Here is a 14,268-nt window from a genome sequence, read left to right as displayed (position 1 = left end):
ACAGATCTCCCTCTACGCGGGTGAAGCAGAGCTACCTCCAAAGAACCGGGCTAGTATATTTTAAGAACAGCGGGCACGGGCCCAATCTAGTTGAGCAACAGGTTTGAAAATTATGACCTCAGCCAACCAAAGTGCAATTCATCATCGCAGGCCTTCTTCCCAGATAGTCACAAGCAAGTCAAAGTTGTGGGACAAACTGATCAAGGGAATTTGTGTGGAGATTACTTGTGTAGGGTGTTTGTGATTTTCAGAGAATCTTCATCAGAACACAAAGAATGAAGCAAGCTCTAGGCAGACCTGGCATCCCAGGTAGTCAAACCTAATTAGCTCAGTCCAGAAGCAGATATCTATTGGTTGTCAAACCGGTTTACCTCAGTCTTTTCTGTTAAAGCATGCTTCGGGACTGATTTTATGTTGCAGACCGAAACAAGGATGAATCTACGAAGGAGCCAGAACCAAAGAAGAAGTGGGAATGGCGTTCACCCACTGAAAGACTCAAACATACTGTGCTACATGCAATGTGTTCTTGCAGAGGGCAACTTTCATACCATGCTCTGTCTCCCTTGTACAGTACTCATAAATGCAAGCACAGAACACAGTATATACATTGCAGGTAGAAATAAAGAAGGCCATTTGACAGGACTGAAAGGATTATGCCTGGAGCGTGCTGCTAGGCTGCCCTACTGGGAATACAGGTGAAAAGTCCTTATCCGCAAATAGAATCTTAGATTCCACCAACTATTGGTCTCAGCCAGGCGACGTGGCAGTAGTAGCTCTCTTTAGTGGTTGCGGATGCACTTGAGCTCAGTTTTTGAGCAACACAAGAAAACATGTGGCCGCTCCTCTGGGCTCACTGATATCCAGAACACCGTGGGATAGATAAGTGCAAGCCAAAAAACTAACAAAATGGCAGAATGAACCAGCTGTCCACTTAGGTTGACACCCTTTGACATTATAATGCCCACACTTCTGTCATTATAATCATTGCTTCATGTGGGTTCACCTAGGATAGTGGCCAGTGAAAGGCTTAGTCTGAAACCTTGTCATGTGAGGACAAGAGAAAGATTCACAATTAAGAGATCACATCAACTGCTTTTCTTGCCTCCTGTAGCCCTGCGGATTTCTTTAAAGTTACAACCAACCAAGGATGGGGTGACCCGCATGGCCCAGCATGGATTTTCCACCATAATGCAGTTCGAGAAGCAGCGATGCATAAAAAAAAAACAAAAAAAACATAAAATGTACAGAAACACTTAATGCCGTGTTCATTTGCGAACCAGGAATTTATGCTGTGTGTGCCTCCGTTTGTAGGTATTTTGCTTTGAAAGCACGGACTTCAGCATGCTGATTGTAGGGGCAATCTGAAATACTGTCAAGTATTAGTAAAGGGAACCTGGCACCTTCCTGAAACGAGTGCATTAATTTCCCATCACAAGTTAGCTGTGAATGGAGTGGGTATCTGAAAACAGACAATTTTCGAAATTCCCCTTTAATTTATTCTTGTTCTGTAGACCACGAAAGAGAATAGTGCATGAATAGTTGGCCTTTTTACCACTTTTCCAAATACTTTGAGGTTTCCCGAAATCTATGGCTACTGTAAGTCAAGGCTGACTTGTGACAAAGAAAAGGGGTGTGAGTGAAACTAGAAAACCTCTGGAGGTGCTTCCAGTCATTTATATTGACAGGCCATGTCTGTGCACGTGACTTCAAAACACAGGTCTTTCATTCTTCAGACTTGGAAATTAAGTACATCTCTTGAGCTTGTTGATCTTCCAGATTTACCCTTCTCTCTGTGGCACTATCAGGCCCAAGATTTGTTTGTGATGCAGTGGTAATCTCGCGGGCAATAGTATCTTTACTCATGGGTGAGAGCTTGGTAGAATGTTTCCTCGCAGTGATCAGCATCTCACTTCTGTGGTAAGAGTGTGGGATTGGCATTATCAGAGGAGCTTTTTCACTGCAGGTGATGTGTGATTGGCTGAGGACATTCTCACCTGGTCAGCACTTCAGGAGATGACAGCATTCTATAAGTATCAGTGTCAAAATAGGAGGATATGAAATCACAAGGCGCGTGGGTTCTCAGTAATATCACGGTTGTCTGATTACTGATAAACCCGTGGGTCGATGACCATGAATCTATGTTTTTCATAATCTTGAAGACTGCTCAGGGACACCGTTTGATGGTGGAGTTAAGAAAACCATTGGAAACAACGACCAACATCTAGCAGCATAATTAGTGTTGCAGGCAGGTGGCTTCCAGCTCTGAGTGGTGCCCTGTGCTTTAAAATGAGAGATTTAATGCAGACACTTAGCATTTTTTTATTATTTTCTTGTTGTTTCACTTTATCATTTTTACTGGGTTGGACTTGGGCAGAGTTGATATGGGAAGCTAGCATTGTCTACTGTGGCAAAATGTGGACTGATGTATTTCTTGCTGTTTTTCTGTTTCCACCTGTCAGTCAATGAAGGAGTTCCATGAAGATCTGTTTCCGGAGACCTCTGGGAATACTGCACCCGTCAAAGCTTCTGAGTGGTGGGCAGGAAGCAATGAACAGGTAGGCCTATGCGTGTAACCTTTTCATCCACACCGACCCTATATTAGGTGATGGACAGATAAGCGCCTACTCGTTCTCTCTGTTTAAAGGTCTGCTGTTTCTCCTTGATTGTTGAATCTTTTCTGCCCTCTTTCTTTAGTACTTCAATGTTCACAAGTATTCCTGGGCCGCCAAATCATCCATCACTTCTTTATTGAATTTCTGACTTTGACTCCTGAGGTTCTACAAGATGCTTATGCCATACTTTCTTCACAGCCCCCACATGCCCCACCTGTGGTTCTTCAGTTGGTATTTATGGCCCAAATTCTACTCATACTCACTTTTGTTCCTAACCTATGTGTCCCATCTCTCTGATCTTGACATTCTAAAGCACTGCAACCAAACTCACTACGTATACAGTGTTGCTTCCAAGCGTTTTTCTGTATCAACAGCTGTGACACCAACACCACTTCCATATGACAGCTGTTCTGCCACACCTTCTTCCACAATCACAGCTCATCAGTCAAACCCAGTGACCTGCACATTCTATCAGGAGAGTCACTGACGCATGTACAGCTGCAGATCCAGTCGTACTACTGAATGTTCAGTTATGCTTCCAAACTCACTGCCACACACAATGACTTTATGCTAAACCTATGCTTGCAGCCATCTAGATTTTGTCAGAACTGTTAATTATTTTTTTCTAGGTTTCTAAACTGTAACCAGAATCAACTGAGGCATAGTCAGTACCAGTGAATCTAAATGATGTGCGTACCTGAAGCAAACAGTTGAATCTGACTGGCTCAGACTAGGGGCGTCTTAGGAAACAACGGCTACATTCAAGGGAGCTTCTCCAACTTAAGATGGAGGGATAGTCCAGTGGTAGCCTCTTGAGTCATAGACTCCGTCCGTCGAGTACAGTTCTGGGGCATATTATGAGTCAAGAGAAATTTTGAGCATCTCTTCACACCACAGCCCCTTGTACAGTCGGGCCACCAAAGCCACTCCCATGTGTACAATTGTACTGTAAACCCACATGGATGCATGCAGCTAGTCCACCATACCCATTGCCTGATTTAGCAGTGCACCCAGCATTATAAAATGTGTGCAGCTCTATGGCAAAACTTACTATTGTGTGTATGGGCGTGCCACCAACTCACTTGTTGTATGTAAGTAAACTCATGATTTGATCTCACTACTGCTTGTAAAACTATGCCACCAAATCCAGTCATGCATACAGCTGTCTCACCAAACCCACATCCATTTATACAGATCCCCTAAATTAACCAATTGTCACGAGTACAACTGTGCTGCTACATTTATTTGCTTCGCTTTTGCTTCTCCGTGTAATTCTCTGTGACGTATACTCTGCCTTCAAATACTCTGGTGCTTGTACAGTCATCCACTAAATTATTTGCCCTGAATTAGTTCTGAGCAATCAATAACATAAACGACAAAATGCCAGGTAGTAGCCCAGGTGGCTTTTACTACTTGCAGGCACACTGCTAATGCCTTACTTGTCGTTTGCCAGGTCCAGAAGGTGAGCTTGGACCCATCTCGGAGACTGAAGCTGGCCGTCACCTCTTGCCAGACGGCTGAGAAGCCAATGTTGGACTGCCAGAAGCAGAACTATCACTCAGGAGATGGAGATGCTAATGTAAGTAGTTGTTTCAATCCACAGCTCTAAAGAAGGCTGTCAGACATTGATGCTGCTTTGTGAGACAAGGATGTAAAGGTTAATTTTTGGTCTGCTGCTCTATGTGAGAATCAGGAAGACTTATGCTTCAAAATATGTTCTTTTACTTAGACCACTAAAGGTTTCTTTAGGCATCAGGAGTTTCACATGATTTAAAAAAATATATATCTTATTGCATTTTGAAAACGTAAACACAATGTTTGCATTAGACATAATAGAATATGTACATATTGTCAGTCGAGTAATAGCCAATACAAGTTCAATTAAGATACATCTACGTTTTAGGCACAGTACATAAGCAAATACAGTACCTGTAGAATTGATATCAAGTCAGTACATTGATTAACGAAGAGTAAGGCAAACATAAACAACAACAAAAATACAAAACTTCTTCCACCCTCCCCAGCTTATCTGCCTTGATATTCCACATACTACTATCGTCAAACTATGGTAATTCAAGTGTGAGCTGTCCCGCACCCAAAATAACGTAGGAGGTCATGCATCATGTTGGTGTCGGGTGGAAAGGCTATTGACAGGGGCGGGGGACTCAACCGGATCAGCCTCGGGTCGTGTCTCAGAATCACCCCTTGTCCACCTCTTACATGTTAACGTGTTCTAGCATGGCGTCCCACACCATGGCTATGGGCTGTATGCATAGACCACAGAATTCCTCTCTGCGTAGCACTTAGCTCTCTGTGGAGCCCCAGAATCAAACTTTCTCGCACCAACCTGCTACTAGGCGTGCAGCGGGAGACTTCCGGTGGCGCATTACCTGTATTTTGGCAATGAAAAGCGCTAGATTAAAAAATCGTGCTACCGCCTTTGAGGATTTGGGTCTAGGGTATAGACCTAAGAGTTAATGTTCAACCATGTCCTAGTATGCGCTGCCCTAAGGGAACCTAAGTGATTCCCCGACATGCATCCAATAAGGGAGTAAAATGGGACATGACCACATCATGTGGAATAAGTCTGCACATTCAATACAGCAACACTGACATGAGGATGGGCCATAGGCAAGATCCTATGTCATTTAGAGGGGGTTAAGTATGCCCTATGCAACAATGTAAACTGAATGAACCTGAAACATGTGTTGCAGGGTATGTTGCTGGAGTATTCCAAAATGAAGCTCCATTCCATTTCGAGGAATGCACAACCAAGGTCTGTCTCCAACTGGGCCTTCAGTGGGGTGAGTAAAATGTGCAAGTAGGAGCGTAAGCCCTTGGAGAGCCACTTGACTAATGGACTGCACGTGCCCATTTTGTGTACTGCCTGCACCAGTGCATGTGTGGTAAATTCCAGACCTGCGCCCAGTGTGTCCGGACATTGCAAGATATTACAGCGTGTAAGGAAATGAGCTTGTGGAAGCTCATGTAATTGCATAGAGTCCTGGTGGGTGGGGCAGTAGCAGACCATCCTGGAAAGGTCACCAAGTGTAGTAATCCCCACCTTCTCCCATGGTGCCAGTCTTCTGGACATGAATGTACACAAAGGGGTAGGCATGTCACATAGGACGATGTTCGGGGCATAAGGCATTGCATCTTGTGTAGTGGAGAGCTTTCTTCCAGTATATTATGTAGGAGTTTAGGAACGGTGGGGGGGATGTGTGACTCGTGGCAATAGCAGTTTGTGTAACTGTACAGTATTCATCATAGGTTACATATCAATGATATTCTGTATGTGTGTCCCCGCCAACCAGTGTCAGAACCATTGTAATTGGGCTGCAAGCCAGTAAGACCTGAAATCAGGGGCTCCCAGTCCGCCACTTCGGTAGTTGTAATTTCAGGAGACTGACGCGCCATCTCCCGGGGCCCCAGATAAGATCAAGAAGGAGAGTGTTTAGTGATTTGAAGACCGACTGTGGGATAATTATCAGTAAATTGACAAGGTAATTTAGTAATTTGGGGAACATGACCATTTTGGATAGGGCCGGTCGGCCTGTTACGGAGAAGGGCAGCGTAACCTAGAATTTCACCTGTGCCCGAAGCGCTTCAATAGCCTTAAGTAAGTTCCCATCTAGTAAGTCTGTAGGTGATCTATAACCCTGAATGCCCAGATACTGGAGTGTGTGGTGTGCAAACAGTATGGTATGTGTGCCCATAAAAATTCTATCCTGGGGTATGTTGTTACGGAAAGAAAAATCAAGGGTTTCACCTCATGTATTGTCGTTCTGATGGTGTCCCATCTCAATTTGAGGAAATAACTGAGTACTACAGCCGGAGATGTGCACTCTTTACTACTTCATTTAAAATTCCAACACTTCTGACTATCCTGGTAAGTAGGGCGCCAAGAGGATTTTCCTGGTCACTGGGAAAAGGTGAGCAGCTTCCTGTTTTCTTTTTCCTCCCTATATCTGATCACAGATGTGATCATGTGTTATGGGGTGTCCAACTACAGTAGATGCTTTGCAACATCGTTCCACTCCTGACATAAAAACTATTGGTCTACTGTAGTGCAAGATCTCAGTCCAGTTGTGTAGTCATGAAGTGGTTCTTTGGAAATCAAGGTAGTTTCTACTCACCTACACTAACCCTAAAGCCACTTCCTCTGGTCCTTATTAATTATGATATTTTTATTGATCAACCTCTAATGTGTATTCTCTCACGGTCCTGCAAATTCTGCACTACGCTTATAGGCTGAACCATTTAGGCGTGGCCACACAGAGGAAAAAGTGGCAGAGGAGGAAGAAGAGTGATAGAAAGAGAATAGATGGCTATAAAAAGCGAAGTGACCAAGAAGAGGAAGTGCAAAGACAGTGGGGCACAGGAAGAGGAAATGAGTACTCAGGTGTGGGGGATTTCTCCTAGAACATGCAAAACATAAAGGTCACAAAAATAGTCATTGTTGGAAATGCCCCTTTTTGCAGGGTTATCCCCAAACTTTTTGCCTTCTTCCTCCTATTATTTCAGGTCTGTTTTTTCTGGTTTATTGTCTCTGCGCACTTTACCACTGCTAATCAGTGCTAAAGTGCAACTGCTCCCTATAGAAATTGTACTGTTGATTCATTTATCCATGATTGGCATATTTGATTTACTGGTAAGTCCCTAGTAAAGTGCACTAGAGGTGCCCAGGGCCTGTAGATCAAATGCTACTAGTGGGCCTGCAGCACTGGTTGTGCCACCCACATAAGTAGCTCTGTAATCATGTCTCAGACCTGCCACTGCAGTGTCTGTGTGTGCAGTTTTGACTGTAACTTCGACTAGGCAAGTGTACCCACTTGCCAGGCCTAAACCTTCCCTTTTCTTACATGTAAGGCACCCCTAAGGTAGGCCCTAGGTAGCCAAAAGGACAGGGTGCAGTGTATGGTTAAGGTAGGACATATAGTAATGTGTTTTATATGTCCTGACAGTGAAATATTGCTAGATTCGTTTTTCACTGTTGCAAGGCCTGTCCCTCTCATAGGTTAACATGGGGGCTACCTTTAAATCTGATTAAAGTGTAGTTTCCCTTTGGGAGCAGATGGACGTGTGGAGTTTGGGGTCTCTGACCTCACAATTTAAAAATACATCTTTTAGTAAAGTTGATTTTAAGATTGTGCGTTTGAAAATTCCACTTTTAGAAAGTAGGCATTTTCTTGCTTAATCCATTCTGTGACTCTCTGTTTGTGGATTCCCCGTCTGGGTCAGTTTGACAGTTGGGCTGTTCACACCTCTCCTCTAGACAGTGTCACAAAGGGAGCTGAGGTGTAGCCTGCATATCTTGATTAGCCATCTGTGCTGGAGGGGAGGGGAGGGGAGGAGTGGTCACTCATACCTGAAAGGACAGTGCCTGTCCTCACATAATGCTGTCTCCGACCCCCTGGTGCATGTCTGGGGCCTGGCCTGGACGGATTTTGCAGACACTTGAGACTTTGCTTTGAAGTTTGGAAACTTCAAAGGCAGAACTGGGTATAAGAAGGAGACCCAAAACCCCAGACTTTTAGAATCTTTCTGGAATCAAGAGGAACCTCTGCCCAGGAGAAGAGTTGAAGAGCTGAAGGAGGAGTACTGTCCCTTTGCTGCGTTGCTTTGCTGGATTGGCCTGCAGTTGTTGCTTCTGCCTGAAAAGAGTGCAAAGGGTGAACTTTGCTGTGTGTCCTGCTTGAGAAAATTCTCCAAGGGCTGGGAGTAGAGCTAGCTTCTTGTTGGAAGTCTCAGGGACACCAAAGACTTCAGTTTCCTCGACCTGCAGCACTGAGAACTGTGTGTTTTGTGCTATCCAAGAAACCACTGTGACGCCGCCAACAACGCCGCTGGCCTGCACCGTAACCTGGTGACGCCGCACAGAGTTGCATTGCCCCGCTTCGCACCGCGACCCTGGTCTCACCAACGCTGTCATCAGACGACTTCACTGAGCCGCTGCTCGCACCGCGACCTGTGGGCCCCACACTCCGGCGTCACCTGCTCACAGCGCACGCTGGGCATCCCCGACGACGACGTTCCTGCTGACACCGGCGCCGCTGCCTGCACCGTGGCCTGTGGACACCGCTCGTGAGGAGCACGAAGCACCGTCCAGTCCCGTGCCACAGCCCCGGTCCACCGACGCCAGCTCCATCGGCTCCAGTGTCGTCACCAGGCATCCTTGCCAGCACCCTGGCCTGTGGACACCGCTCGTGAGGAGCACGAAGCACCGTCCAGTCCCGTGCCACAGCCCCTGTCCACCGACGCCAGCTCCATCGGCTCCAGTGTCGTCACCAGGCATCCTTGCCTGCACCCTGGCCTGTAGACACCGCTCGTGAGGGTCACGAAGCACCGTCCCGTCCCGCACCGCTGGCTTGGGCCTACAGACGACAGCGCTTCCGCAACGACGACGACGCTGCCTGCACCGTGACCTGTGGACACCGCACATTGCACCGCCCCACTTCACACAGCAGCCCTAGTCTCACCGACGCCGCTGGACGCCATCACCGAGCCGTTGCCTGCACTGTGACCTGTGGGCACCGCACGTCGCATCCCCGCCAGCGCACCTGATTTCATCAGCCCGGAGTTTGATCCCCGAGGTGCGTGACTTCAAGGGCCCGATGACTCCTGCACCGACTCTGGAAATGACGCCGCTCTCCGGAGCTCACCGCGAGGATCACGACGCCCTGCGAATCCAAGATACTGTTTGTGGGTCTTCCTGACATCACAGCTGGCCCGCGACGCCAAGGCCAGCCTGAACTTTTGGATTTGTTGTTCACGACGCCGTGATAGCCCCAGGTGGAGTTATCGACTTCAAGGAACTGTATTGTTAAATGCATCTAGCAGCATTCATATAATTATTACTGTATGTTTGATTTTTTATCGTATTTGGTCTTGTTTTATATAGTATTGGCTATTTTTCTAAAACTGGTGTGGTGTCCTTTTGTAGTGTTTCCACTTATTACTGTGTGTTATGTGCAAATGCTTTACACATTGCTTCTGAGATAAGCCTGACTGCTCGTGCCAAGCTACCAAGGGGGTGAGCAGGGGTTATCTGAGTGGGTATCTCCCTTATCTTGACTAGAGTGAGGGTTCCTACTTGGGCAGGGTGCAAACCGACTGCCAACTAGAGACCCCATTTCTAACAGTCATGTAGAGGTGGTGCGAGCAAGTAACACACAGTTGACACAAAGTGACCTATTTAGGAATCAGCAATTTGGCTGACTGGATAAGCCGGTACTCGAGTCTCCTGGTTCTACAGTTTGCAGTTTGGACACAGATCCATCACCTACACTCAGTATCTTTAAAGTTCACACCCTATGAACCCTAAAAGGAGGTCACCTTTAGTACACAGCAGAGGTATTAACTAAATGTCTGCCATCAACGTGAGGAATTAGTGGGACAGAATAATATTTCCACACACCCTGAGTCATGAATGAAGTTTATTCGTGTGCAGGCACGTAGGCAAAAACAAAAGCCAACTTTTCAATGAATTACAATAAACTAGGCTAGGGAAACAAAGGTGAAACTGAGGTTCAACGGTAGGGATATATTACCTTTTAACGCTCATTGTTGATGAATCAACCTAAAAATCTTCATGCTTTGTTTGCCTGACAGTCATTCTTTCAAAATTAAGAGGAAATGTCTGTGAAGTAGCAAAGAATGGCTTTGCAATGACTATTTGTATAAGGTACAAGGAGTGGTTCGGGGTAAAAAAAGATTTTGGAGGCTGTTTAAGAGTGGAAGAAGGGGCTGATGGGTGGTCAGGTGCAGCCCTTGTAAATCACATCCACTATAGACTGATCATTGTTTCGCCCCACTACTGCCCCTACGGTGCTCCATCAAAGGCAGGCTGTTTAAAGTAGGTGAGAGGAAAAGATTAGTTAATGTACAAAAGAGAAAGGAGAACTTCACATTAACAAAAAAGGATGTTGTGTGAATCTCCCTGATAGACATTACAGTGAAACATTGTAATGTCTATCAGCAACGAGGTAGAGGGGGTGTAGTGGCAGGACATGTAACACACAACCACCAAGTACAACCTCATCTATCTGGTGTCAGGGCAGTGGTCCAGCTTCGCTTCCAGTCTCTCCCTGGCACCTGCACGTCAGAGTCCAGCTGCAGATCTGGGGACACTTGCCTGGAGATAGTCAATCCTTCTGACCCTCAGAACCATGACCTGCCTAAAACAGGCATTTTGCTTTGCGGGGGACACTATAGCGTTTGTGGCTTTAAAAGGTTGACATATTTTCTTCACTTGTTTACCCACTATTTTACAGGAAGAGTTTTTATATTGTGAGGTGCTATTTAGTGCAAACATGGGGCAAAGGCGTTAGAGCGCTTAACAATAAAAGGTCGAAATTATCAGAGTAGAAAGGTAACAGTACAAAAACCAAGGAATGATACCAAAACAAAGCACTTCAAACAAAAAGAATTGAAGAGGGAAAGGAATATTATGTGTGGGATATTTCCATTTCCATTTAGAAGATGCTTGAAACGTCAGATGCAAAGGAAACCATCGAAATGAACCATTGGAGCAGACATTACAGGAGAGATGTAGGAATCCTCCAAGTAAGTGAAAATGTTTAGGTGAATGACGGTGTATATTTTTGGACTCTATAATTAAAGTCCTCGGTACCTCACCAACATGTGTCCCTTTGGGAAAACCTGTAGATTACAGGCTGGACTGTTTTCTCACTCACAGGATACCTTATTGCTGGCATAATAAAACGAAATCATTGTTAGTTACACTTCCATGCAAAAAATAAAGCAGCTAGAACTGCAGGCTCCTTCTGGACTTAAGTTCTAGTGATCTCCCATATTGATACCTTCCTGCCAGCGGACCCAAAATGACTTTGAGTCTGCAAAAAGTGATCACACTGGGCTTCAAGACTCTGAGTAAAAGTTGCTTCTGAATATCTCTGTTTCAGAAGTTTCCTGAAGCACATATAAAGTGTGGACCTCAGAGGGGGGCATAACAGCATTCCAGTGTCTTGGACATTGTCCTCCCAGAGATCTGCCTTTGAAATTCATTTACTTCCTGGATGAAGTTGGCAGCTGATAAGTGAAGGTTGCTGGCTGCGTTGTAGTTTGGAGGTAGGGTTTGCAAAGTATTGTGGCCCTTCTTCCAGTAGACTTGGTAGACTGTGGAGAGATTCTTGATATTTATCTTGCCTTCCACTGGAAGCTCATGGAGTGATTTCAGAGCCGGGTTTATATGGGCCCGCTTACACACGTTAAGGCTCTTTCTGGATGCCTGATTTTGTAATCTTCTTAGCTTGACTATGAGCAATTCAGGGAGGCCAGTATAAATTATATTACAGTAATCAAGCCAGGGCTTGTCAAGGGATCTAGTCTGTTCCATTCTGTAGTCGTTTTGGAATAGTAGGAGTAATTTACAGAGCTAGAGAGTTGGGAGTTTATCCCTTTGATTACTGCATTGATTGCTGAATGAATAACGTTTCTGAGTCAAAATGTATCCCAGGTGCATAGGTGAGGGGCAGTGAGACAGTCTTGCTTTCCAAGATTACAGTGATCAGTCTTGTTTCCATTCATGCATAATAAGGTCTCTCAGCCAGTGGAAGAAGCTTTCCACGCATGAGGCGATGAAGATGGTGTTACTTGGGCTGTTGTGATGGTGTACCTTATTTTGTCTAAAATGAATCTGGGGATTGTTGAAGTATATTTGGAGGTTTTTCTTTGTCCTGTTCAAGAAGGCATGCCAAAGGATGTAGTGTACATAGATGTTGAATAAGAGGCAAAAGAGGGATGAACCTTGGACGTGCCACAGTGTAACATATGAGTGAACGATTAGTTGATCTGATACTAAGTTTTTTGACTATGGTTGAAGAAAAACTATTTTACCCAGGGTATGATAGTACCGTCTGTTCCTGCCCGTGTTTCTAACCTTTCCAGTAGTGATGCATGCTATGGACTGACTCTGAGCAAGATGGCTGATTTCTCATTTTCATCTGTTATGTAAGTTACAGCTTGTAGGAAGTTGGCTCTGTATGCACTATTTCAAAGTAAGGAATAGTATGCACAGAGTCCAAGGGTTCCCCTTAGAGGTAAGATAGTGGCAAAAAGAGATAATACTAATGCTCTATTTTGTGGTAGTGTGGTCGAGCAGTAGGCTTATCAAAGGAGTAGTGTTAAGCATTTGTTGTACACACACAAGCAATAAATGAGGAACACACACTCAGAGACAATTCCAGGCCAATAGGTTTTTGTATAGAAAAATATATTTTCTTAGTTTATTTTAAGAACCACAGGTTCAAGATTTACATGTAATACTTTAAATGAAAGGTATTGCAGGTAGGTACTTTAGGAACTTTGAATAATCAAAATAGCATATACAGTTTTCACACAAATCACATACAGCTATTTTAAAACTAGACAGTGCAATTTTCAACAGTTCCTAGGGGGAGTAAGAGTTTGTTAGTTTTTGCAGGTAAGTAAACCACCTACGGGGTTCAAGTTTGGGTCCAAAGTAGCCCACCGTTGGGGGTTCAGAGCAACCCCAAAGTTACCACACCAGCAGCTCAGGGCCGGTCAGGTGCAGAGGTCAAAGTGGTGCCCAAAACGCATAGGCTTCAATGGAGAATGGGGTTGCCCCTGTTCCAGTCTGCCAGCAGGTAAGTACCCGCGTCTTCGGAGGGCAGACCAGGGTTTTTTGTAGGGCACCGGGGGGGACACAAGTCCACACAGAAAGTACACTCTCAGCAGCGCGGGGGCGGCCGGGTGCAGTGTGCAAACAAGCGTCGGGTCTGTAATTGAAATCAATGGGAGACCAAGGGGTCTCTTCAGTGATGCAGGCAAGGGGGATGCTCCTCGGGGTAGCCACCACCTGGGCAAGGGAGAGGGCCTCCTGGGGGTCACTCCTGCACTGGAGTTCGGATCCTTCAGGTCCTGGGGGCTGTGGGTGCAGAGTCTTTACCAGGCGTCGGGAACTGAGAAGCAGGCCGTCGCGGTCAGGGGGAGCCTCGGGATTCTCTAAGGCATCGCTGTGGGGGCTCGGGGGGGGCAACTCTGGCTACTCACGGTCTCGCAATCGCCGGGGGGTCCTCCCTGAAGTGATTGTTCTCCACAAGTCGAGCCGGGGGTGTCGATGCAGAGTGTCAAGTCTCACGCTTCCGGCGGGAAACGCAAGTTGTTTTAAAGTTGCTCCTTTGTTACAAAGTTGCAGTCTTGGGTGAACAGAGCCGCTGTCCTCAGGAGTTCTTGGTCCTTCTAGATGCAGGGCAGTCCTCTGTGGCTTCAGAGGTCGCTGGTCCCTGGGGAGAGCGACGCTGGAGCAGTGTCTTTAGAAGTGGGGAGACAGGCCGGTAGAGCTGGGGCCAAAGCAGTTGGTGTCTCCGTCTTCTCTGCAGGGCTTTTCAGCTTAGCAGTCCTCTTCTTCTTAGGTTGCAGGAATCTGAGTTCCTAGGTTCTGGGGAGCCCCTAAATACTGAATTTAGGGGTGTGTTTAGGTCTGGGGGGTTAGTAGCTAATGGCTACTAGCCCTGAGGGTGGCTACACCCTCTTTGTGCCTCCTCCCAGAGGGGAGGGGGCCACATCCCTAATCCTATTGGGGAAATCCTCCATCTGCAAGATGGAGGATTTCTAAAAGTCAGAGTCACCTCAGCTGAGGGCACCTTAGGGGTTGACTTGACTTGCCAGTGAC

At 46.0% G+C, this 14,268-nt stretch overlaps 1 protein-coding gene and 1 long non-coding RNA gene across 4 annotated transcripts in view; one reads left to right on the top strand and one right to left on the bottom strand.

Moving 5' to 3' along the window:
* The window catches only part of LOC138261488 (coronin-7-like), a 1,075,977-nt gene that overhangs the window by 736,989 nt on the left and 324,720 nt on the right, over nt 1–14,268 (top strand). For both annotated transcript variants that reach the window (XM_069210466.1, XM_069210465.1), the window contains exons 13-14: nt 2,460–2,555; nt 4,066–4,191. In XM_069210466.1, the coding sequence (XP_069066567.1) occupies nt 2,460–2,555; nt 4,066–4,191 (222 nt within the window). The remainder of the gene's footprint in view (nt 1–2,459; nt 2,556–4,065; nt 4,192–14,268) is intronic.
* The window catches only part of LOC138261491 (uncharacterized), a 45,081-nt gene that overhangs the window by 7,151 nt on the left and 23,662 nt on the right, over nt 1–14,268 (bottom strand). Inside the window, exon 2 of one of the 2 annotated variants that reach the window (XR_011199101.1) lies at nt 4,052–4,243. This is a non-coding gene — a long non-coding RNA (uncharacterized lncRNA). Of the gene's footprint in view, nt 1–4,051; nt 4,247–14,268 lie in introns of both variants that reach the window. The other variant, XR_011199102.1, reaches the window with a different exon arrangement.

The sequence above is a fragment of the Pleurodeles waltl genome, chromosome 10, assembly GCF_031143425.1.
Source record: "Pleurodeles waltl isolate 20211129_DDA chromosome 10, aPleWal1.hap1.20221129, whole genome shotgun sequence".
NCBI classification, from domain to species: Eukaryota; Metazoa; Chordata; class Amphibia; order Caudata; family Salamandridae; genus Pleurodeles; species Pleurodeles waltl.
This window is presented reverse-complemented; position numbering and strand designations above follow the sequence as displayed.